The sequence below is a fragment of the Rattus rattus genome, chromosome 7 (genome assembly GCF_011064425.1).
Source record: "Rattus rattus isolate New Zealand chromosome 7, Rrattus_CSIRO_v1, whole genome shotgun sequence".
NCBI classification, from domain to species: domain Eukaryota; kingdom Metazoa; phylum Chordata; class Mammalia; order Rodentia; family Muridae; genus Rattus; species Rattus rattus.
In genome coordinates this window covers 121,655,679-121,681,640 of record NC_046160.1, presented here as the reverse complement: position 1 = coordinate 121,681,640, position 25,962 = coordinate 121,655,679, and the positions used below count along the sequence as shown (strand labels likewise).

At 36.9% G+C, this 25,962-nt stretch overlaps 1 pseudogene and 1 gene segment (V, D, J or C); both read left to right on the top strand.

Annotated features, from left to right (window-relative positions):
• The first annotated feature begins 425 nt into the window (after window positions 1–425).
• On the top strand, window positions 426–4,527 carry LOC116905426. The segment is given in 3 exon segments: window positions 426–489; window positions 570–885; window positions 4,491–4,527. Coding segments are annotated over 3 exon segments (399 nt in total).
• Window positions 4,528–16,598: 12,071 nt separating this feature from the next.
• On the top strand, window positions 16,599–24,046 carry LOC116906223 (annotated as a pseudogene).
• The last annotated feature ends 1,916 nt before the right edge of the window (window positions 24,047–25,962 follow it).

The following is a 25,962-nucleotide window of genomic DNA, read 5'->3' as shown; positions in this document are numbered from 1 at the left end:
CTTTCAGAAAGACCACAGCAATTTTCATGTATATGAAAGAAGATAGCAAACTATCAAAAATAGTTTTTTTAATGTCCAGTAACAGTTATCCTCATTGCTACTACCACCATCAATTGTGTCATCAATATAACTAAATATCTGAAGTTAGGATTCTATTTTAAAATTGAGAGATTGGGCTTTGATATTATATCTAAAAGTCTGCATATGTCTCAGGGTAAGTTTCTGAGATAGAATTAGGATTTGTACCCCAGCATTCTGTTGACTGACCCAGGTGCACTTTTCTTCCTTCTTCTCCTGCTGGAAAGTCCTTATGTAAGAAAGACCCTACCTCATGAATATGCAAACCATGTGAATCTATGATGATAAGTACAGGGATATCCACACCAAATAACAACATATGAGCACTGTTTTCTCTACATTCACTGATTTACAAGGTCCTCATCATGAAATGCAGCTGGATCAACCTCATCTTGATGGCATTAGCTTCAGGTAAGGGCCTCCCATGTCCTAAACTTGAGGAACCATAAACTCAAGTGACAGTGGCACTAATTTTGCATTTCTTCCTACAGGGGTCTACTCAGAAGTACAGCTGCAGCAGTCTGGGCCCGAGCTTCGGAGACCTGGGTCCTCAGTCAAGTTGTCTTGTAAGGCTTCTGGTTACACCTTTACAGATTACCTTATGCACTGGGTAAAGCATAGGCCAGAACACGGCCTGGAATGGATAGGATGGATTGATCCTGAGGATGGTGAAACAAAATATGCTCAGAAGTTCCAAAGCAAGGCCACACTGACTGCAGATACATCCTCCAACACAGCCTACATGCAACTCAGCAGCCGGACGTCTGAGGACACAGCAACCTATTTTTGTGCTAGACACAATGTTACAACAACATCCTGAGTGTATCAGAAACCCCAGAGGAGCCAGAAGCTGCCCAGGGGCAGTAAATGGAAGACAATATTATAGTGAAGATTTGCTCATAGTTGTTCTGATTGTCCCTGTGTCTGCCTCCTCCTCACAGTGCTATAGGTATTTTTTTCAACTTTTCAAAAGGACATCTCTGGGGATATAATTAAAGAAGTGTCTGGTTGGTCTGGTTAAGGATTTATCTATCTTGTTGATTTTTTTCAAAGGACCAGGCTGCAGTTTGGTTGATTCTTCTTATAGTCCTTTCTGTTTCTACTTGGTTGATTTCTGCCCTAAATTTGATAATTTCCTGCCATCTGCTCCTTTTGCATGTATTGCTTCTTTTTGTTCTAGAACTTTCAGTTGTGCTGTCAAGCTGCTACTGTATGCTTCCTCCAATTTCTTTTGGAGGCACTCAGAGCTATGAGTTTCCCTCTTAGCACTGCTTTTCCATTGTGTCCCATAAGTATTTTGTTCCTCAGTTTTCATTAAATTTTAAGAAGTCTTTAATTTTTTTTCTTTATTTCTTCCTTGAATATATTATCATTGAGTAGAGTGTCAATAAACATCCATGTATAGGTGGACTTCTGTGATTTTTTTTTTGTTATTGAAGACCAGACATAGTCACTGGTGATCTGATAAGATGCAAGGGATTATTTCAAATGTCATGTATGACATGTTGAGGCATGTTTTGTGACTGATTATATAATCAATTTTGGAGAAGGTACTATGAGGTCCTGAGAAGATGGTATATTCTTTTGTTTTAGGGTTAAATGTTCTATAGATACCTGTTAAATCCATTTGGATCATAATTCCTGTTAGTCTCTCTTTTTCTGTTTATTTTCTGTTTCCATGATCTGTCCATTGCTGAGAAAGCGGTGTTGGATTCTATGGTATTATTCTGTGAGGTGCAATGCATGCTTTAAAATTTAGTAAGGTTTCTTTCATTAATGTGGCTGTCCTTGCTTTTATAGCACAGATATTTAGGACTGTGTGTTTATCATGGTAAACTTGTCCTTTAATGAATATGAAGTGTCCTTCCTTATCTTTTTTTGATAACTTCTGTTCGGGAGATGATTTTATTGGATATTAGAATAGCCACTCCAGCTTCTTTGTTGGGACCATTTGCTTTGGAAATTGTTTTCTAGCCTTTTACTCTCAGATAGTGTCTAACTTTGTCACTGAGTTGTGTTTCCTTCATGCTGCAGTATTCTAGTGCCTCTTGAAGTATCAAATCTCTAGTCTATGTATTTTTAGTGGGGTATTATGTCCATTGATGTTAACAGATATTAGGAAATAGTGATTACTGTTTCCTGTTATTTTTCTTTTTGTTACAGATGGAATCATGTTTGTTTGGCTCTCTTTTTTGGCTGTGTTGCAAGATTTTTTCATGCTTTTAAAAATGTGTAGTTTCCTGGGTTTGGTCCCCAGCTCCGAAAAAAAGAAAAAAAAAATGTGTAGTTTTCCTCCTTCCTTTGGGGCTTTCTATTTATTATCCTATATAAAGCTGGATTTGTGCAAAAATACTGTATAAATATGGTTTTGTTATAGAATATGTTGTTTCTCCATCTATACTAATTGAGATTTGCTGGATATAGTAACATGGGCTGGCATTTATGTTCTCTTAGGGTTTCTATGACATCTTCCGAGGATCTACTGGTTTCATACTCTCTGGTGAGAAGTCTGATGTTTTTCTTGTAGGTCTGCCTTTATATGATACTTGACATTTCCCTTACTGCTTTTAATATTCTTTCTTTTTTATGCATTTTGCATTTTGACTACTATGTGAGGAGAGGAATTACGTTTCTGGTCCAATCTATTTGGAATTCTGTAGGCTTCTTTTATTTTTTGGGCATATCATTGTTTAGGTTTGGGAAATTTTTCTTCTATAATTATACTGAAGATATTTACTGACCCTTCAATTTATGGATCTTCACTCTCTTCCATGTCTACTATCCTTAGGTTTGATCTTCTCATTGTGTCCTGAATTTTCCTGCGGGATTTGGATAATGAGAGTATACACATTAACAAAAATAGGAAGGAAAAGTAAGGCATAACAAAAGAATCTGAGGACGTTCAAAAATCATCAGATCCTACTACAAAGTCTATATTCAACAGAAGTGGAAAATATGGATGAAGTAGACAATTTCCTATACAGATACAAGGTAGCTAAGTTAAATCATGATCAGATATGCCATATAAACAGTTCGGTATCTCATAAAGGAATAGAACCAGTTATTAAAAGTCTCCAATCAAAGAAAAAGTCCACGACCAGATGGGTTTAGTACAGAATTCTCTCAAATCTTCATGGAAGACCTAATACCAATACTCTCCAAACTAGTTCACAAAGTAGAAACAGAAGGAACACTATCTGATTCCTTCTATGAAGTCACAATTACAAGCACACCTAACCACTCAAAGACCAAAAAATAAAGAACCTCAGTCAAATTCTCTTCTACATATCCATGCAAAAATACTCTTAAAAATTCTTGCAAATGGATTCCAAGAACACATCAAAGCCATTATCCATGATGATCAAGTAAACTTCAACGATGGTTCAAGATGCAGAAATCAATAAAGGTATTCCACTATATAAACCAACTAAAATCAAAGATAAAATAAAATAAAAACATGATCATCTCATTAGATGCTGAGAAGCATTGAAAAAAATTAAACCCGTTCGTGACAAAGGTTCTGGAAAGATCAGGAATTCAAGGCCTATACCTAAACATAATAAAAGCAATATACAGCAAACCAGTAGCCAACATCAAGCTAAATGGAGAGAAACTTGAAGCAATCCCATAAAATCAGGAACTAGAGAAGACTGCAAACTCTGTTCGTACTTATTCAGTAAAGTACTCTATGCCCTAGCCAGAGCAATCAGATCTCAAAGGGGAGTTAAAGGGATACAATTTGGAAAGGAAGAAGTCAAAATATCAGTATTTGCAGATGAAATGATAGTATACTTAAGTGACCACAAAGGTTCCGCCAGAGCACTATGAAGCCTGATGAGTAACTTCAACAAAGTTTCTGGATACAAAATTAACTCAAATAAATCAGTAGCCTTCCTCTCCTCAAAGGATAAACAGAATGAGAAAGAATTTAGAGAAACTACAGCCTTCACAATAGCCACAAAAATACAACATAATTCTCTGTGACTCTAACCAAGCTAGTGAAAGATCTGTATGTGAAGAACTTTAAAACTCTGAAGAAAGAAAATGAAGAAGGTATCAGAAGATGGAAAGATATCCCAAGGTCATGTATTGGTAGGATTAATATTGTGAAAATGTCCATCTATTCAACCACAATCGTGGCATTCGATGCAATCCCCATCAAAATTCAAACTCAATTCTTCATAGAGTTAGAATGAGCAATTTGCAAATACATTTGGAATAACCAAAAACCCAGGATAGGAAAAAATATCCACAGCAATAAAAGAACTTAGAGTACAATCAACATCACTGACCTCAAGCTGTATTACAGAGCAATGTTTATAAAAGTATATGATATTGGTTTATAGACAGGCAGGCAGATCTCCTTTTCTCTCCATTTAAATTGATTTTGTCTACTGGTTTGCTGTACATTGTTTTTACTATGTTTATTTATGGGACTTGAATTACTGATCTTTCTGAGACTTTTACCATGAAGGATTGTTAAATTTTTTCAAATGTTTTCTCAGTATCTAAGGAGATGATCATGTTTAAAGGTTGTTTCATCCTCTGAGGTTGTTTTCATAGTGGATTATATTGATGGATTTCAACATAGAACCATCCCTCTATCCTTGGGATAATCATAATGGAAGATTGTTTTGATGTGTTCTTGGCTTAGATTTGCAATAGTTTTATTGACTATTTTTGTGTTGACAAATATAAGGGAAATTTTTCTGAAGTTGTCTTTATTTGTTGTCTCTTTGTGTGGTTTAAGTATAAGTGTGGCTTCATAGAAGGAATTGGGCATAATTTTTTTTTCTGTTTCTATTCTGTGGCATAGTTTCGACAGTATTAATATTAGGTCTTCTATGGAGGTCTGATAGAATTCTCCACTTAACACATCTGGTCCTGGATTTTTTTTTTTTGGTTGGGCGGTTTTAATGAATGCTTCTATTTTTTAGAGTTGTGGAAACTGTTTAGATGTTTTGTTGTTGTTGTTGTTTTGTTTGTTTGTTTGTTTGTATTAATTTTGAGTATTTCTTATTTTATTTCGAAAAGTTATTCCTTTCCCGGGTTTCCGCAACATCCCCTAATCCCTCCCTTCCCCTTTTTATGGGTGTTCCCTCCCATCCTCCCCCCCATTGCCGCTTCCTCCCTCAACAATCATGTTCACTGGGGGTTCAGTCTTAGCAGGACCAAGGGCTTCCCCTTCCACTGGTGATCTTACTAGAATATTCATTGCTACCTATGAGGTCCAGGGTCAGTCCATGTGTAGTCTTTAGGTAGTGGGTTAGTCCCTGGAAGCTCTGGTTGCTTGGCATTGTTGTTCATAAGGGGTCTCGAGCTCCTTCAAGCTCTTCCAGTTCTTTCTCTGATTCCTTCAACGGGGGTCCCATTCTCAGTTCAGTGGTTTGCTGCTGGCATTCTCCTGTATTTGCTGTATTCTGGCTGTGTCTCTCAGGAGCGATCTACATCCGGCTCCTGTCGGCCGGTACTTCTTTGCTTCATCCATCTTGTCTAATTGGATGGCTGTATATGTATGGGCCACATGTGGGGCAGGCTCTGAATAGATGGTTTATCTGATCCTGATATAAGTTTGGTACCTGGTATCTGTCCAGAAGATTTTCAATGTTTTCGAATATAGACTTTCCTAGTAGGATCTGATTTCTTTAATTCCCTCAGATTCTGTTGTTATACCCCCTTTTTATTCCTTATTGTGTTCATTTGGATACTCACCCTGTGTCCTCCAGTCAGTCTGGCTAAGGGTTTGTGTATATTGGTGATTTTCTCAAAGAACCAGCTCCTGGTTCTCTTGGATTCTTTGTGGCTAGGGTTTTTTTTTTTTTTACCATGACTTCAGCCCTGAGTTTTATTATTTCTTGCCATCTACCCTTTGTCTTAATTTGCTTCATTTTTTCTAGAGCTTTTAGGTATTCTGTCATGTTGCTAGCATATGCTCTCTCCAGTTTTCTTTTGGAGTCACTCAGAGCTAAGAGTTTTCCTCTTAGTACAGGTTTTCATTTTGTCACAAAATTTTGCATATCTTGTGCCTTCATTGTCATTAAATTCTAAAACAGTCTTTAATTTCTTTCTTTATTTCTTTTTTGATCAAGTTATTATTGAGTGGAGTGTTGTTCAACTTCCAGATCTATGTGGGCTTTTTGTGGTTTTTGTTGTTATTGAAGACCTGCCTTAGTCCACAGTGATATCATAGGATCCATGGGACTATTTCAATCTTCTTGTACCTGTTGATGTCTTTTTTGTGACTGATTATATAGTCATTTTTTGAGGAAATAAAATGAGGTGCTGAGAAGAAGTTATATTCTTTGATCTTAAGATGAAATGTTCTGTAGATGTCTGTTAAATCCATTTGGTTCGTAACTTGTATTGCTCTGTTTGTCTCTGTTTACTTTCTGTTTCCATGATCTGTCAATTGCTTAGAGTGGTAGTATGAATTCTCCCACCATTATTGTTTGACGTGCAATGTGTGCTTTGAGTTTTAGTAAGGTTTCCTTTATGAATGTAGGTGTCCTTGCATTTGGAACATAGGTATTCATGGTTGGGAGAGGTCATTTTGGAGCCCTTCCTTTTTAACTTCCTGGACTCAGAGCTTTTGGTGAAATTAATTGTCTTATTGCATTGGGCCTATCCTCAGTACAGGACAGCCTCGAAAATAACAGACAATTACAGACACCTGTGCCTGCAATCAGATAGTTTTGGTGCCTCAAAACAAATGTAATTTTAGATAAATAATATACGTGTTTGCCAATAAGAGAATACTTGTAGGTAGTCAGTAGTAGAATACAATGAAAATGTAAAATACAAAAAAGTCTATATTTGAACATTTTGGAAAATATGAGGAGTCCTTGGTTGATCGCTTCAGAGAGGTTGGTTGGAAGTTTCTAGCAGAAAACACCACAGCTAAAAACGTGCCTCTGTTTGAAATCGTTATGCTACCATACAGCTACCACTCAATTTCACTAAAGCCTCTGAAATTATTCAGCAGGCATGACATGCCCTGAAAATAGAGGGGAATGACTGCCACAAATTAGATTCATAAAGAGAAGAGAGCTGCCTGACATCACAACCAGAAACTTACATTCAGAAAGATCCATGGCAAAGAACAATCCACACTCAGTTTTCCATAAATGTACAATCTGTTCATGATAGAATTGCTAAGTTAGCAAATACATTGAAGCATAATCAAATTTGTCTTACATTCTGATTTCTTCTCAACTGTGAAAGTAATTTATAGAGGTGTGGATTGATTCATGAATATCCTATTTTGATTTACATTAATGATGTTTGTGTAAGTTTTGTGCTCTAAATGCAGCTGCACGTGTTGGAAAATAATCCAGTTTTACAGATGGTGGCACTTGTCTGTGTCTGAATACTTACTCCACCATCATTGATTACTCGTATTGCTTTATGGAACAACACAAAGAGAAAATTCACAGATTTATGTAGAAAAGGAAAACAGATTGAAAGGTCCTGTCATTATTGCCAAGTTGAAAATGAAGAGCATAATTTCTCGACAGTTCAGGTCACTGAAGTTTATTAGCAGAAAAAAAACATAGTTAGGGACTGTATATGAAACCATAGACATACTTGCATATGGAGATACTCATGACCAGCAGGAGGCACTATAGATCCACCAAGTTTCAAGAAGTAATGTACATCAGAAGAAGAAAATTAGCTGTGCATGAGGCAATTCCAAAAGCCTTTCTGGACTTCATGTTTTACATCAATATCTTCAGAGTCCCTAGTATAATTGACATGTGAGTTTTCAAAGTTAAAACACTGGAGAAGTTTAATTTTTTAATAGAATCAGTAAATGATGTCACTGAAAGGCAAATTAGATCCTTATTGCCACTGGACAATAATAATGTCATGAATTAGTTATTGCTACATGATAAGTATTGTTGGGCCTCAGTACCCTGGGCAATATTTTCAGAAAAAAAAAATATCAGGAGTTCCTAGGTGGTATCACAGTGTGGTATCCCCTACTAATCACTGTTATAGGCGGGAAAATGTGTACCATATTCTGTGCTAGTTTCTGATGCACTGTCATAAAAAAGCATGAGGGAGGCAAGATGGGGTCATTGTACCTGCTCAGAATCACCTATACAGTTCACACTTAGGGAAGTCGGATCTATGAAAAATTGAACTATGGGTCACAATTCAATTCTCAGTGGGAAGGAATAGTTCTTTATGTACAGATACAGAATGGAACACATAAAACATTTTTTCAGACAGGTTTATAACTCAAACCTCACAATCTCTCTGACTGATCAAAAAAGATCTGTATCTGCTCTGTTTCACAGTGTATTATGCATTAATATTAGAGATATAGGTAGATTCCACTAGAAGAGGTCTGACATCTTATTCTTTAAGCAAGAGCACTAAGGTCTAAGAGAGACCATATGAACATAGTTGTAAGTTGCAAAGAAAAATTTGATTACCAATATTTACTTATCAAGACAACAAACTTCAGAGTTAAAGAGTTGATTCAGTGACTGAGAGCACTAGCTGCCCTTCCAGAGGATCAGAGTATTCCTAGCACCTGCATGGCTGGTCACAACTCTCTGTAGCTTCAGTTTGAGGGAATCAGATATTCTTACACAGACATAAATATAGGTAATATATTATATGAAATCAAAATAGTTTTTTAAAGATAAAAGAGTCATATCTCCTCCATTATTCTTGTGGATTTGACAAAATGACCTTACCAGCAACTCTGATTTTTAATCAGGAATCAGTTAACTGTAGAGGTACCAAGTTATTTCTTCATCTACTGAATCTTTCTAATAGATGAAATTTCAGTTCTTTTTCTACATTCTAATGCCTTTCATAGACAAAGTATATGTCCTTCAGTCAAGTTCTGGACAACAGAGTGTCCTTAGTAATGGGTCTCCACTTTCTTGAAGCAAAAACAACCTTCTTTAAGAAATTCTGAATGGAAAGGATACAGATCTTTCCTGGAGAGACATTCAGGGCATGTCCAATACAGAGGTCAATGCTAGCAGCAAACCACCAAACTGAGAACACGACCCCTCTGGGGGAATTAGAGGAAGGACTGAAAGAGTTGAAGGAGCTTGCAACCCCACAAAATGCCAATCAACCAGAGCTTCTGGGGACTAAACCACTACTGAAAGACTATACATGGATTGACCCATGGCTCGAACTGCAGATGTAGCAGAGAATAGCCTTGTTGGGGCACCAGTGGAATGGGAAGCCCTTGGTCCTTCCAAGGATGGACCCCCAGTGCAGCGGAATATTGGGGAGCAGTAAAGGGTATATGGTGGGGGGAATATCCATAAGGGGGAGGGGGAAGAGAGGTGATGATTGCTAACAGACAGGAAACTAGGAAGTGAAATAACATTTGAAATGTAAGTAAAGAAATATATCTAATAAAATATTTTTTTAAAAATCCATTAAATTTTAGTGGTTCTCATCAATCCGGCACCACTTTCAAATAAAGTTTGTCATATATTTAAAAGTTTGTGACTCATATGTACTTTCAGAGGCTTGTCACTAATATAACTTTGTGATCAGGTATGATAGCCTGAATGAAAATGGCCCTTTAGAGGCTCATAGAAAGCACCATTATTCAGAGATATATCATTGGTGGAGTAGGTATGACCCAATTGGAGTGAGATTGTCATTGAGTAAGGAATTTAAGATATCAGATACCCAAGTTAAGCCCACAGTGACTCTCTGCTCCTGATGCCTGATGACTGAGATAAGAGCTCTAACTGCCTCTCCAACACCATGTCTGTCTTCATGCTTACATGCTTCCTGACATGAAGATAATGATCTAAATGTCTGAACTGAAAGTCAGCTTTAATTAATATTTTCCCTTGTATGATTGACATTGCATGGTGTTTCTTTACAATTATAGAACATTGACTGAAACACAAGTTTTCCCATTCTTTTGAGCGAAAATGTATGGGCTTAAATATAATATAATTAAATTAAATTAATTAATAAATTAAATATAATAGACTATATATTCTCCAAGCTTTGTCCAGCCTGGCTCTAGTGTGAATAGTAATTCTAAATACTGATGCATTCTCTCAGAGAATGAGCCTTTGGGATTATGCATAACATCCACCAGTAGTATCTTGTAGAGAGGAGATTACATACATCTCAAGAGATGTATTCAAAAGTCCTTCTTACAGCTGAGATGTCTCACCACTGAAAAAGTCATGATGTATCAATGTGTATGATGAATGAATGTGTTGAAAATGACAAATGAAACTTCATAAATTGAAAAGATTCTGTAAGGAAAAAAACTGTCAATAGGACAAAACAACGACCTACAGGTTGGGAAAAGATCTTTAGCAACCCTACATCATGTAGAGGGATAATGTCCAAAATATATGAGAAACTCAATATTATACTCCAGAGAATAAAAAGTTAGTGATGATGATTCCGCATTTTTTTTTGCTACTCCACATGAATTTGAGAATTGCTCTCTCTAACTTTATGAAGAACTAAATTGGAATTTTGTTGGGGATTGCATTGTATCTACAGATTGTTTTTAGTAAGATGATCATATTTACTATATTAATTCTGCCAATCAATCAACATGAATGAACTTTCAATCATCTGAAATCCTCTTCAATTTATTTCTTCAGGAACTTGAAGTTCTTGTCATGCAGGTCACTCACTTCCTTGGTTACAATCTTATCAAGATATTTCATATGATTTGTGACTTTTGTTTCCTTAATATTTTTCTCAGCCAAAATTAAAAATAAACATGAGATAAGTGCGGACACTCAGTCCTTTTTAGTAGGTGTATGAAAATATTCAAAGGAGGAGATAGGGAGACAAAGTGTAAAGCAGAGACTGAAGGAATGACCATTCAGAGACGGTCCCACATGAGGATCCAGCCCATGTACACACAGTCACCAACTACAGACAATGATTGCTGATGCCAAGCAGTACGTGCAGACTGGAGCCTAATATAACTGTGTCCAGAGAGGCTCTGCCAGAACATGACAAATGCAGAGCTGAATGTGATCTGCAAGCCAATCAGCTGAGAATGAGGTCCACATTGGAGTTGGAGAAAGGATTGATGGAGTTGAAAGGGTTTGTAACCACATAAGAACAGCAATGCCAACCAACCAGAACTCCCAGGGACTAAACCACTCCCCAAGAGTACACATGACTCCAGCTACATATGTAGCAGAGGATGACCTTGTTGGGCACCAAGGAGAGGAGAAAACCATGGTTCTGCCTAGTCTGGGGAATGCCTAGGCTGCCAGTTTAGGGGAATACCAGACAGGGAAGTAAGGAAGGAATGAGTAGTTGAGTGGTAGAACACCCTCAGAGAAGAAGGGGAAGTGGGAATTGGATAGGAATTTTTTGGATGGGAAACCTGAAAAGGGGAAAACATTTGAAATGTAAATATAAAATATCCATTAAATAAAACAAAATATGGGCCATCATAAAATTGAAGAGCATCTGTAAGACAAATGGCAATATCAATAGGACAAAAATGGCAAAGGAGAGATTGGGAATAGAATTTTACTAACTCTACATCAGATAGAGGGCTATTATCTAAAATGCATGAAGAACTCAACAAGCTAGACTTCAGAAAACTAAAAATTAAAAGTTTACCACTAAATTACAGATCTAAAAAGATAATTTTCAACTGTAGAATATCACATGGCTGAGAAGCATTTGACATAAAGTTTAGTATCATTACTCATCAGGGAAATGCAAATAAAACTGACCCTGAGATTCCACCTCACACCATTCAAAATGTCTCAGGACAAAAACTCATATAAGAGCCTCTGCTGGCCAGGATGCAGAGAAAGGATAACACTCCTTCATTGCTGGTGGGACTGTAATCTGGTACAACCACTCTGGAAAACAGTCTGAGAAAGTTGGAAACAGTTATTCATGAAGACACAGCTATACCACTGCTACACCTATTCTGAAATGATGATCCTACATAAAACAAGGACCCATATTCCACTCTGTTCATAATAGCCCTATTTCTAATAGCCAGAGCCTAAAAGCAATTCAGAAGTCCCTCAGTAGAGGAAGGAATATAAAAACTGTGGTACATATGAATAATGGAATACTAGTCAGCTATGAGAATCAATGACTTCATGAAATTTGCAGGCAAGTGGATTGAACTAGAAAATATCATCCTGACATAGCTAACCCAGACATAAAAGAAGACACATAATATGTAATGACTTAAAAGTAGGTATAAGCCTGAAAACTCACAATGCCCATGATACAAACTTGAGACAATACGGAACTTAGGAGGAAGGAAGACCAGGGTATGGATGTTTTAGTATTGCATTTAGGGAAAAAAAGTTGATGACAGTGGGAAATGGAGGAAGAGTGAGTCTGTGAGGGGTAGAGGTAGGGGTGGAAATAAGGGAGCAATATCAGGTATTGGAGCAGACAGGAGAGAGGTACAGTGTGTAAGGAAATAGAATAAAAATATGTCTAGGGTAAGTTATGAGGAATTATGTACAGTCACTGGAGGGTCCCAAATGCCAGGGAAATATAAGGCTCCCAGGCCCTAGTGGGGATGATTTTATCAGAGAATGGGAGATGGAAATTGTAGAGACGATCTGCAATAGATAGGTAAGGTGAATGGTCAAAGGATAAAACCACACACACACTTAAAAGTTTTTAACCCAGAAAGGTTCTTGTCAAAGGAAGAACAACTACTAAAAAGTGGAACAGTGACTGAATGCAGGGCCATCTAGAGTCTGCCGCATTTGGGGATTCATCCTTTCTACAGACACCAAACTGAACAGTTTTGCCATTAACAAGAAGTACCTGCTAACATGAACCTTGTGTGGCTGCTCCTTGGGAGGTTTATCCAGCAACAAATCATTGCAGATGTGGATGCTTAGAGCCAATCATCAGACTGAACACATGGAACATTTTGGAAAGCAGGTAGAAGGACTGGAGGATCAAAGGGGAATTACAACTCCATTGGAATAACATTAAAAGGCCAGACAACAATGGATCCAAGCAACTAGACCAAAAACAAAAGGTGTACAGGGAGAGACTCATGGCTCCAGATATCTATGTAGAAGAAGATGGCCTGGTATGAACTCAATTGGAGAGGAGGCCATTGGTCCAGTGGAGGTTTGATGCACCAGCATAGGAGGATGCTGGAGGGGTGGGGTAGCAGAGGATAGGGTTTGGAAGAGCAACCTCAGAGACAAAGGGGATGGAGGAGAGGAAGGTTGGGGGAGGGGGCTGTGTGGAGTGGTAACTGGATAGTGTGATCTTATTTGCGATGTAAATGAAGGATTGATTAGTAAAAAAGTGGGGAGAGAAGAAATGTTCAACATCCTTAGTCATCAGAGAAATTCAAAACAAAATTACCCTAAGATTCTTTCTCACACCAGTCAGAATGGTTCAAAACAAAAACTCAAGTAACAGCAGATGCTGGTTAGGATGTGGAGAAAGAAGAACATTCTTCCATTGCTGATTGGACTGCATATTGGTAAAAGCACTTTAGAAATCAATCTGTCAGTTGCTGAAAAAATTGGAAATACTTTTACCTGAAGACCCATCTATACCACTACTGGACCTATACCCAAATGTTACGACAACATAGAACAAGGACATATGTTCCACTGTGTTCATAACAGCTTTATTGATAATGGCCAGTAGTGGGAGACTACAGGAATGCCCCTCAATGGAAAAATAGATAGAGAAAATGTGGTACATTTGCACAATGTATTACTCAGCTATTAAAAACAATGACTGCATGAAATTCATAGGCAAATGGATGAAAGTATAAAATATCATGCTGAGTGAGGTAACCCAGACAAACAAACACACATGATACGTACTCACTGATAAGTCGATATTAACTCAAAATTCCAGAATACCCTTGATCAAACCCACTGATCATATGAAGCTTAACAAGAAGGAATACCAAAGTGTGGATGCTTTGTTCCTACTTAAAATTGAGTACAAAATAATCATGGGAGAGAAAGAAGAGGTGGATTCAAAAAAGGCGTCAGGATCATGGGAAGAGAGAAGAGAAGATTTCAGAGGGTCAGAAAAATGAACAAATATATGAAGCAGTGGTGAGTGGAGACTGGAGGGAGCCAAAAGAAAGTCATAGGCACCAGGGAAGTGAGAGGTTCCTAGGACCCAACAGGAATGACTTTAGTGAAAACAGTGAAAGAAGGGGAGATAGAATCTGTAGAGATGAACATCAGTAGATAGGCATGGTCCACAGTTGAGGGATAGGGCCATCCACCATTGTCAATTTTTTTTAAATTATTTACATCCAAATGCTGTTTCACCATCCAGTCCCTCCCTTATCCTCTATTCCTCCTCTACTTCTTCTCTGAGAGGGTGGGACCCTCATGGCTATTCCCCGACCGTGACATATCAAGTCTTTGCCATATCCGAGCACAAGAATATTCTTTTGTTGGTTGTTCAGTCTTCGAGAGCTCCCTTGGATCCAGGTTAGCTGACTATTTTGATACTCCTGTGGGGTTTCCATTCCCTTCTGAGCTTTCAATCCTTTCCCACATTTCCATTAGTGTCCCCAAGCTCCAATGTTTGACTGTGGGAATCTGCATCTGTTTCTGTCTACAGCTGGGTAAAGCCTCTCAGAGGACAGTTATGCTAGGCCCCTGGCATATACCCAACTGATGCTCCACTACACTACAAGGGCACATGCTCCACAATGCTCATTGCAGATTTATTTGTAATAGCCAGAAACTGGATACTTCAAATGAAGAATGGAAACAGAAAATGTGGTTCATTTGCACTATGGAATACTACACAGGTATTAAAAACAAGGACATTGTGATATTTGCAGGCAGATGGATGGAATTAGAAAACATCATCCTATATGAGATAACCCAGACCTAAAATGCCATGCATCTTAACTGCATACTGGTACATGGATATTAGTCTTAAGGCACAAAATACCTATGACCCATGCCACAGACACAAGGCAGTTAAACAAGAAGGAAAACCTGAGCAAGAATGCTTAAACCACACTTAGAAGGGGAAACAAATTATAGTAAGATGCAGATGGAGGGAACCTGAGTGGGATATTGGAGGGAGAGAGGAATGAAGAGGTAGGATCAGGTATGGATAGGGACAAGAAAGAGGAGCAAAGTCCTAAGAGAATGAATAGAAATCTATAGCTGTTGATGGTGTGTGTGTGTGAATCTCTAGGAAGTCCCAAAACTTGGACTAGGGAAAGCTCCCAGGAGTCAATTTGGCTCACCTTAGTTGAGATCTAAAAGTGGGAATATGAAGCCTCTAGAGGCCTCCTCCTACATCCAGACAGGGTCCTCTGTTGAGGGATAAGGATACTATCCCAACTATGAAATTTCTAACCCAACATTTATCCTCCATAAAAGAAATGCAGTGATGGAGCAGAGACTGAAGGAAAGACCAACCAATAAGTGATCCAACTCAAAATCCATCCAATGGGCATGCACAAATTCTTGACATTATTAATGATACCCTCTTATACTTGCAGAGAGGAACCTATCATCAAAATTTTAAATCATGTTCAATAATTCATTACAGGGTGTTGTAATCACACCTTTCGACCTGAGGTTTCAAAATTTGCAATTTTTATTTTGTTACTTAAATTATCTTTATTATTTTACTCTATATGTGTTTAAAGTTAACCAGGAGCTTAAGTCACAAGAAAGTTTAGACATTATTTTCTTTTGTCAAACTGGTATCCAGAACTACCATTTACCTGACCAGACATTATTAATGTCAATTTGTTATGCTTGCAGATCTAAGTCTATCTAAAATACTTTTAATCGTGTTTGTTATTTCAGTACACTGAGATGTAATCATCTTTTAACCTGCAATTACTACATTTAAAGTTCTTGAGAAGTCCAATAGAGAAATAAAAGGAAGAAAGAAATAAAGGAAGGAAGGAAGGAGGGAAGTAAGGAAGTAAGGAAGAAAAAAGAAGTTAGAGAGGAAAGAAGAAAAAGAAAAAAGAAATGTTTTCTCTCCTATTAACCCAAATAATAATACCAACAGACAAAAGAATTAAACACAGATGATTCTCTAAAAAGAAAACAAGAATATACAGTACATATATGAACCAGTGTTCAGCATTCTTAGCCATCAGAGAGAAGAAAATGAAAGGTATTCATTACTCTATCTCACTTATGTGAGAAGGGTTTTCATCAAGAAAATATTTATTATATCTGGTGTAAATAAGAAGAAAAAGTATTCTTACATACTGCTGGTAGAAAGGTGAACCGGCTAAATCAAAATAAAATTGTGTTTTCACACACACATAACAAACACTATTGTAATACTGTTCCTTATACAAAACTCTTCCATTTCACCAGTGTTTTCTAGTGTAATAACTATACTTCCTACAGCTTCATCCCATGAGCTGATGCTATAGTAGGAAGATATGCAAATTTGTACCCACTCCCTTCTCATAAAATCCTGGCCAGATTTTAGCTCTAGCATTGTGGCCTAGTCCTGAATTACTCAGCCTTCAGTTCTCAAATTCAATGGTCATCCCTGAACATATCCCTTTGACCATGAAGTTGTGGCTGAACTGCATATTCTTTGTAACACTTTTAAATGGTATTTTAGTGAACAAGAGATACTGAACTTACAATGTTTTATCTAGAACAAAAGTCTTTGCATTGGAAAGTAACAACTGAACAGATATGCTAGTCTATGAGAAACTGCAATGCAGGTACAAAGTTCTACTTCTAAAGAGGGAAATTTTGAAGACATGAACACAGATATGTTATGTTTCCAATTATATGTTGTATCTAGGAATTTTGTTTTAAAACTTCCTGTGTATCAATTGAATAACTTGAAGTTCTACCATAAATGGCACCTACACAATCCCCTTAAAAGTACATTAGAATCTTACTCTCCACTAAAATATGGGGACTTGGTAAAATTATTGGAAAAAATTTATTGTAGTATTGCACTTGTCATACTTGATATTTATTCACATGATATGAATTACTCTAAATAAATTGAAAGATGGAATTTCTTTACAAAGTATGTCTTCATGAAAAAGATTTTTCTATATTTTGATAAAAAGCCCATTTATATTTTTCATATTGCATTCAAGTAATTTTATAGTTCAGTTTTATGATGGAGTTTTTGCAGAAACACTCACCAAATATAGAACTCTGCCACATCTTGACATAATTTATTAACATAATATTCATTATTAGTTTTAAAGCACAGCATAAGTTAAATGGCCTTAATTTACTAATATAATCCAACCAATTCTTTCTATCTCCCTTATTAATTTGTTAATTTAAAAGAAGTAAAATTTTAATGATTATTGAGACATCTCCGTAAACCAGATACTAAACACGAATGATAGTATTAGGTTTACCAAAGACCTTTCTTTCCAAGTTAAAACAAATGTTGTATTTGTGTTTTAAAGAGCTTATTAGTTATTTTTACATTTCTACAGAGAGATCATAATAGATCCTAAGATATCTATCAAAGTGCACTGTATTTTTAATGAATTTTTCAAAAATACCTCCTGCAATTTCTAATAAATAATTAAAAGGTTATATTCTCTTAGTTGATGTATAGAATGATTAATGTCTAAGTCATATTTTATAATTTGTGTTTTTATTGGATATTTTTATTTATATTTTAAATTTTACTCTCTTTACAGTCCATAAGTCCCTATCCCTTGCCCAACCCCTTCTTCTATAAGGGTGTTCCCCTTCTCAAACCATGTACCCCACTTCATTCCTTCCTACCCTGATACTCCCATATACTGGTCGGTGCAACCTTGTCAGGACCAAGGACATTCCCTCCAAATGATGCCCAACAAAGCCATTCTCTGCTACATATGCAACTGGAACCATTGATTTGTTCCTTTGTAGTCTTTGGATAGTGCTTTAGTCCCTGGGAGCTCTGGTTGGTTGGTATTGTTGTTCTTATGAGGTTCCAAGCTCCTTCTGATCCTTCAATCCTTTCTCTAATTTCTCCAACAAGGACACAGTTCTCAGTTCAGTGATGTGCTGCTAGCATTCGCCTCTGTATTCTCACCCTCTGGTTTAGTCTCTTAGGAGACAGATATATCAGGCACCTGTAAGCATGCACTTCTTGGCTTTTTCAATATTGTCTAGGTTTTGTGGCTGTATATACATGGGCTGGATCCCCAGGTGGAACTGGCTCTGACTGACCATTCCTTCTGTCTCTGCTAAAAACTTTGTCTCTATATTTCATCCTATGAATATTTTTGTTCACCCTTTTAAGAAGGACTGAATCACCCATACTTTGATCATCCTTCTTCTTAAACTTCATGTGGTCTATGGATTTTATGTAGGGTAATCCAAGCTATTGGTCTGATATCCTCTTATCATTGAGTACATACCATGTGTGGTTTTTTTGTGATTGAGTTACTTCACTCAGGATGATATATTCTAGTTCCATGCATTTTCCTATGAATTTCATGAAGGCATTGTTTTGGAAATCTGAGTAGTACTTCATTTTGTAGATGTACCACATTTTCTGTATCCATTCCTCTGTTGAAGGGCATCTTTGATTCTCTCCATCTTCTCATTAGTATAAATATGGCTGCCATGAACATAGTTTTTGTCAAGAGTCTGTGGCCACTGCATCAAAAACCTTATATAAACATATAACTGAGCATATATCATTATATGGAAGGCATCTTAATATGGGGAGGTTTTTCCACTGCCCTTCACAAATTAACGACAAGCTTATTATAGCTTTTCTATGTTACCAAGGATTCAAAAGAGTCCCTCATAAAATACAATTTATTCTACACATTCTGTTTGAGGAAAAGAAATCTTCCTCAACTCAATATACATGCTCAAACCCACCTTTATCTTCCTTCCAAAGATAACACTCATCTCACTCCAGAACTTTTCTGGGTAACCTTAATTGACTTGGACCCTGGCTCTCCCTTCCCACAAGAAAGCTTCAACCTCTCTTTAACCTCCTCAAAGCAGATAAAAGTCCCTCATCCCAGAGAATATTCTCCACAGAAGCAATCCAAGCTCTAAATTTGGTCAATTTAGCCTATAAAGACATGGCTCTTGCAAGATATGACTGAACAATGCCCACACTGCACCTTATATTTAATTCTTTTCCTATATTTTGGGAGCTGTATACCAATCCAGGGCATCATGCAGTGGCGCCACACCCATATGAATGGTCCTCTATGGATTCTAAATGAGGTGGTTGCACCCACTTACATGATTATAAATGGCCAGTATGGAGACCTGCATACTTTTGAAAAAAAACATAACATTCATTTTCAAGAAACAAAAAAAAAAAACATGCAAAAAAACAACAAATTAATCTTTTTCCTCTCTAACATTCAATATCTAATCAAAAGTAACTCCCATATTTACTATCAGCTTAACAGGTTTCCCAGGACATCGAGACAACATTATTCTGATGAAAACCACATCTCTGCACTCCCTGTGTTTTGGTTGCTGCTTCTCAAAACTTTGTAAAAGTCCATAATTGGAGTAATTCATTAGTTCCTGATGAGGGAATGAGGGACTGCACCAATAATATATTACTTTCCTGAGAATGAACCACTTTTTCTCTGATTCAGATAGCTTCCCCATCAAATCCCCCAATATAAAGAATTTTATGTTACCTATCTGGCCATAAAGGAAGTCAAGGTTTCACTTAAACTTTTTTTATGAGAGCACATATACTGTCAATTTTCTCCCCTGGCTGTCAAAATCCTTTGTCAATCTAGATTCCAACCGACTTTCCCCTCTACTCATACAGACTTCCAGCTTCAACCAGGAAAGAACCACCCCCAGTCTTCATCCAGTATGTCATATCTCATAGTCCCCTGCCAGGAACAAATACAAAGGAATATCCTCACCGACCAAACCACCTCAACAGGAATTTGCATAGCCTCCACTGAGCAGACAGACTAATTCCATTCATGCACACACACAAATATAAAGGGACTTTATTCCTGCTTCCCCCACATCCTCTTGTTCAGCTTTAAATGATAATACAATTGCTCTTCTTGTGCACCCCTTATTACCCTCCCAGCTTTATAAATGATGGGCAAAAATTCATGAGTCCTCCAATACAATGGCTTATAGCAAATCATTGTCACCCACACATCCAAATTCAGTAGATAAAAATATGTTTTGTTACCATAGATACATACTCATGTGCTTTATGTGGGCTATAGCCCAAATGAGTGAAAACTCATAAAGGTTAATTCATCATATGTTCTCCATGTTTAACAACATGGGCATTCCTCAAAAGATAAAAACTGATAATTATGTTGATTTCACTATCTCTCAACTCGACACCTTCTGCACTCAATGGAAAGTTAACCACAGGGAAAAATATCCTCAGTGCCAGGAAATAGTAGAAAGAACACATCAAATTCTAAAAGCTCAAATTCTAGAAAAAAAGACAACCATCTTAACCTTAATGTACAATTAAAGATAGTTCTGACTACACTAAACTATCATATATTCAAATACATCCTGTATCCCTACATTGGAAAACACCAAAATTAACACTCCCTATCATAGTATGATGACATGCTCTTTGGATGGGACTCAGAAGGTAACAGATTCCCTCCTTATCACTTGCAGGGCTTTTGTTAGTGTTCTCCCACAGGACCAATATAAGTCTAACTGGATTCCCACAAGAAATATCTGATACCACCTCAAATACCAAGAAGATTTTCTGCCTATTGCTGGCAGATCGAGGACAATGATTAGAAAGAGGAAGATGTATTTTCCACTTAGTTGAGAGCTATGCACAAGGCAAGCAACCAAGTTTTATGACCACATTCTAATTGATGGTCTCCTGAGAGATCTATTCTTGTGTGTCTGTTAGCTGAACCCACGGTACTGCACATTCCTCCAGCTCTTATGGTGGTCAGACTTTTCCTGTGTGAGAACTATAATAAAATGTTTTATTCTTGGTGGTAGCAGGCTTTTATATCCTAAATAATAATCTATGCTTGCTGATAATGATTTTCTCTGATAACATCTTAAACTGAAATCAGTACAAATACTTGAAGTCTTTCTTGTCTGCATTTTCACTGAAAAGATTTTATTACTTCATTCTTCTTGTATAGAGTTAAATTAAATTTTATTTGGACAAATTATTACATTCCATTTTGTACTTTATATCCAATTAATTTGAGAAATTATTCCAAACTGATGTTTTCTGACATTTCCAGAAAACTTAATTATGATAAATTGCATCATTAAAATCAAGAACGAAAATGTGTGTTTCCACTTCAATTCTTTGTTGTTTTTGTTGTTGTTTTTGTTTTTGTTCTACTAATACCTCTTTTAGGCATCTACAATGTATATTTTTGATGACTTCTTCAATTAATTTTTCTTTATCATCTTTACTGATTCACTTGATGTTTTCAAATTTTATTATGTTATTTTATTTTATGTTAAATGAGTCGAGGAATCCTCATTTGCTGAAGCAGGATAAGTCTGTTCCTCCTGACTTGCTATTTAGCCCTAGAATGAGATAGCCCATGTGTTTGTTATCAATCTTCCTGTCTAACACTTCCCTCTCTGCATTATCTTGCTAGGATTCCACATTATGAGTCTTTGTAAAGGAATTGTTCACGGATAGATAACTTCATTCAACTTGTTGAGGATATGCTATAAGCTCGAGTCATTTGTTGATTTTTGACCACACTCTTGATTTCTGTAAAAATGTTCCTATCTTTGGTAAGAGTACATCATCTGTATACATTAGAGGACTTTAAGGGTTGAGTTCCTTCTCAGTTTAATGGATTATAGGTTGGCCTGTGTGCAGATTTCTTTCTCTCTCTCTCTCTCTCTCTCTCTCTCTCTCTCTCTGTGTGTGTGTGTGTGTGTGTGTGTGTGTGTGTGTGTAATGTAACATGCTTTGGTTTTAAATTATTGAGTGTAGGAAATGATTATCATAAGGTAGATTTTTTCAGGTATTTGCTCCTGTAATGTCCATATACATCATGATTCTTTTTAATTCTGGGATTTCAATGCAAGAACTAGGAACGCCAATGTTGCCTTTCTGCCCCCATGTATCATTTATGTCTTTGCATTAGTTTCTGAAATTATATTATGAGGCATATTAAGATTTATACTTGTTATCACAAGTGAGCTTGGGCTAATGGAGAAGAATATTTCCCTGCTTTTCTGTAATCTTTCTTACACATTTATTTGACTCCTTTAGCAAACTTGGGTTCCACTAAGTTCAATCACTTTAAGCTACATAGTTTCAACTGTGATTCTGAGTTTCTAAATTTTTTTGAACCAAGTCTTCCACACCCCACTGTACATCCTCAGATCTAACTTCCTTTAGCATAATCTATTGGGCAGATCTTCAATAAGATATTCTTTGCTCTTTTTCCTTAAATCATGAGATGAAGACTATTCTCAGGTGATATCCCAAAGCTTAGTTGGTTTATCTTCAGTGCAAGAAACTGAAGCCTACTCAAACCTGAATCAACTAATTAAATGACAATAAACCATTTGTACTATGTATCAATCAGAATATCAGTCACCATTAAAGCAGAGAAGCAAAGCAGAGCAAGCCTCTGTCAAATAATAATTCATTTTCTCTGAAACAGAAACAGAAATCCATCCTGTATGTCTATGCCTGTTGCATCTAGAAAGTGAGAACCAAACTTAGTAACTCAAATTAAGAATAGGAGTGATAAATGCCTGTGATGCAGCATAATTAAATTGTGTGAATAGTAAATTCAATGGGAGGTAGGTTGGGTCTGAAGCCATTCTTTTTTGACCCCATTGCCGGCACACATTGAGAATATATAGAAGTGCAATAATTACCTGTGTACTGAAATAAGCAGAGAAAAAAAGAACTAAAATACATAATAACAAAAGCAATTCAAAGACTCCTGGGTACTCATGGGTCTTGACAACATTTTGCAGTTTGTTATTTGAACATAAAAATGCAGGTATGTCACATGACTTCAATGCAGAAAGGTAGTTCTAAACCTCAAGAAACAGCTGTACTCAGACCTGGAGTTTCCACAGGGATCTGTATCTTCATCATTGAACAGGCACATTGAACTAAATCCTACAGGAACCCAGGAAATGAAAACTGATTTGAAATAAACATCAAAATGCAACTCTTGGGTGCAAGTATAAAAAAATTAGAGGATTTTTAATTGCTCTCAATCAAAATAATGACATCTCATACCAAGTTTTTCAATATTAACATTGTAACCTAAATTACCCAGTACATTTACAAACAATCTAAGACTTGTCACCTCTGGGCTCCCACTATATATCATGTTGTATAGCAGGAAGACATGCAAATAGGGCGGCTTTCTATTCATAAAAGCAGACCAACCTAACCTTGGAGTTCAGGCAGAGGAGGTCTGCTCTGGTTCCCAAGACTTCTTATTGACTACTCAACATGGAGTTGGAATTGAGCTTAATTTTTATTTTTTCTCTTTTAAAAGGTAGTTTTTTTAAAAAAAACCAATGATGCTAAATGTGTGAGTTGACATGAATATGAGGAACAATGGGCATGTGTGGAAATTTTTGACTATTATTTTCTCTACTTGCAGATGTCCAGTGTGAAGTACAGCTGCTAGAGTCTGGAGGAAGCTTGGTGCAGCCTGGGGCTTCTCTGAAACTCTCCTGTGTAGCCTCAGGATTCACTTTCAGTAACTACTGGATGGAATGGGTTCGGCAGGCTCCTGGAAAGTCCCTGGAGTGGATTGGAGATATTAAACCTGGATGGCAGTAACACAAACTATGCACCATCCATAAAGGATCGATTCACAATCTCCAGAGACAATGCCAAGAGCACCCTGTACCTGCAGATGAGCAATGTGAGATCTGAGGACACAGCCACTTATTACTGTACTAGAAACACAATGAATGAACTTCATTGTCAAACTAGACATAAACCTCACTGTCAGGCCACTCTGTACCACCAGGGGGTGCACAGTACCCCTAGTATGCAAAACACTGCTTCAGACCAGATTTTAAACTCATAATCAAGCACTATTCTGAGTTATCTAAGCTGCCTTTCTCCTTAGTTTCTCTGAAAGTCTTTGTCAATATTTGTTTTGGAAGAAACGAATGTGCTCAAAACATTTCTTGTATTTCTGCTGTTACTAAAAAGCAGGAGGCAGAGTCTCACATGAAGAAAACACAAAATTCCAACAATGAGGTCATAAATGTTTCAGGCTTCATCACTGAAGTCGCATGAACAAGTTCATGGAGACACCTGCATTTTAGTTAGGGTTTCATTATGTCCAGAAGACACAACAAGGGCAACTCTTTTGAATGAAATCATTTACTTGGGCCTGTCTTACATTTTTAGTGGTTCAGCTGCTGTCATAATGATGAGAAACACAGGAACTTGCAGGCAGTCATGGTATGTGAGGAATTTACAGTTCTACATCTTGATCTGAAGACATTCAGTAGAAGACTGCTTTCTACAGGAAGCCTGGAGAGGAGTCTCTTCCACACTGGTAGGGATTAAGAATAGGAGTACACCACAAAGGCTCATGACTACAGGGGACACAATTCCTCCAAACAGGCTATACTTACCCCAATAAGGCCAGCCTTACAAATAATCTAACTTCCAATGGGCCACACATATTCAAACCACCAATCCCTATTCATTTGTTTGTCTCCTTTTCTCAGATTCAAGACAGAGTCTTGGTCAACTATCTTGATTAGAGTAGGACTTGTTCTTAATGGAAAATCAAGACTATTGGGGTGAATGGACCATAAAGGCTACTGAGTCCTAAACTTCCATTCTTCTCCATGGGTACTGGTTATATCCCATTTCTGAGCTGACCTTCTCTTTGGATAAGTCAATTTATTTCTCCATCAACTTCCTGAATGTTCATTATAGGATTTTATATACATTTATTTATTTGGTAAAGTCTGTGTCTATATGGAAACACAAATTTCAAACATGTTTTCTTGTCTTCTACAGGACCTGAAGATGGAATTACACCTCTAGAAGGTATAGAACATATGAATCAGCGAACATGCTGCCTTTCTAGAAAAGTTAAATCTGCTCGCCTAGAAAGGCTCTTTCACACTATTTGATATTTTATGTAAATACATCATGGAAAACATGGATAACAGGTATCTATGTAGCCCTGGAAAGCCAGCTCATGTCAAGAGCAACAAAAATCCCAGCTTCATTTTTGATGGAATTTCCCTCAGTCTGAAAAAAGCTGAGAATGTCTTAGCTAATTTCTATGTGAGATAACATAACATGAAAGTGGGTAAAAATATGAGAAGAGTTATGGCAAAAGAAAAAACTAATTAGTTGAATTAAAAAAATAAGAAAACAACAAGCATATGTGTGCAGCACTCCAATATGAAGAAGCATACAAGTAATTAATTCATGTATCATTTTGAAGTGAAATCATGAGAAAATACAGTAGACATTACCATCATATTTCCATAGAATCCTGAGGGTTTGACAGTTACTGATTAAAACAAATCAATAAATAGACAGTGTGGGCAGGAAGTTAGCCTGCTGACTTACATAAAATTTTCTGTCCCAAGTATTAAGTATATAGTGAATAATCAATTTTAAAATGTAAAACTGTCTGTACAGTCTGTCCTGTACTGCTGGGATTTATGCCTTTACCCCTGCAACCACTCTTTCCCTCTGCAACTTCTGATAATCATGAGTACATTGTGCACTATTGCATAATTTTCCCATTTCATACCCCTTGTATCTCACCTGAGGCAGCATTTGTCCTCATGTACCTGTATTTTCCTACATACTGTAACTTACTCAGGTCCAATCCTGTTCTGTCACACACAGGAAAGCGTTTTCTCATCTCGTTAACATATCACAGTATTTTCATATATTCTCATTTTCATCATCCATTTCTTCTTCTATAAACAAGGTGATTTTCTTCATCTTTTTTTTGCATCT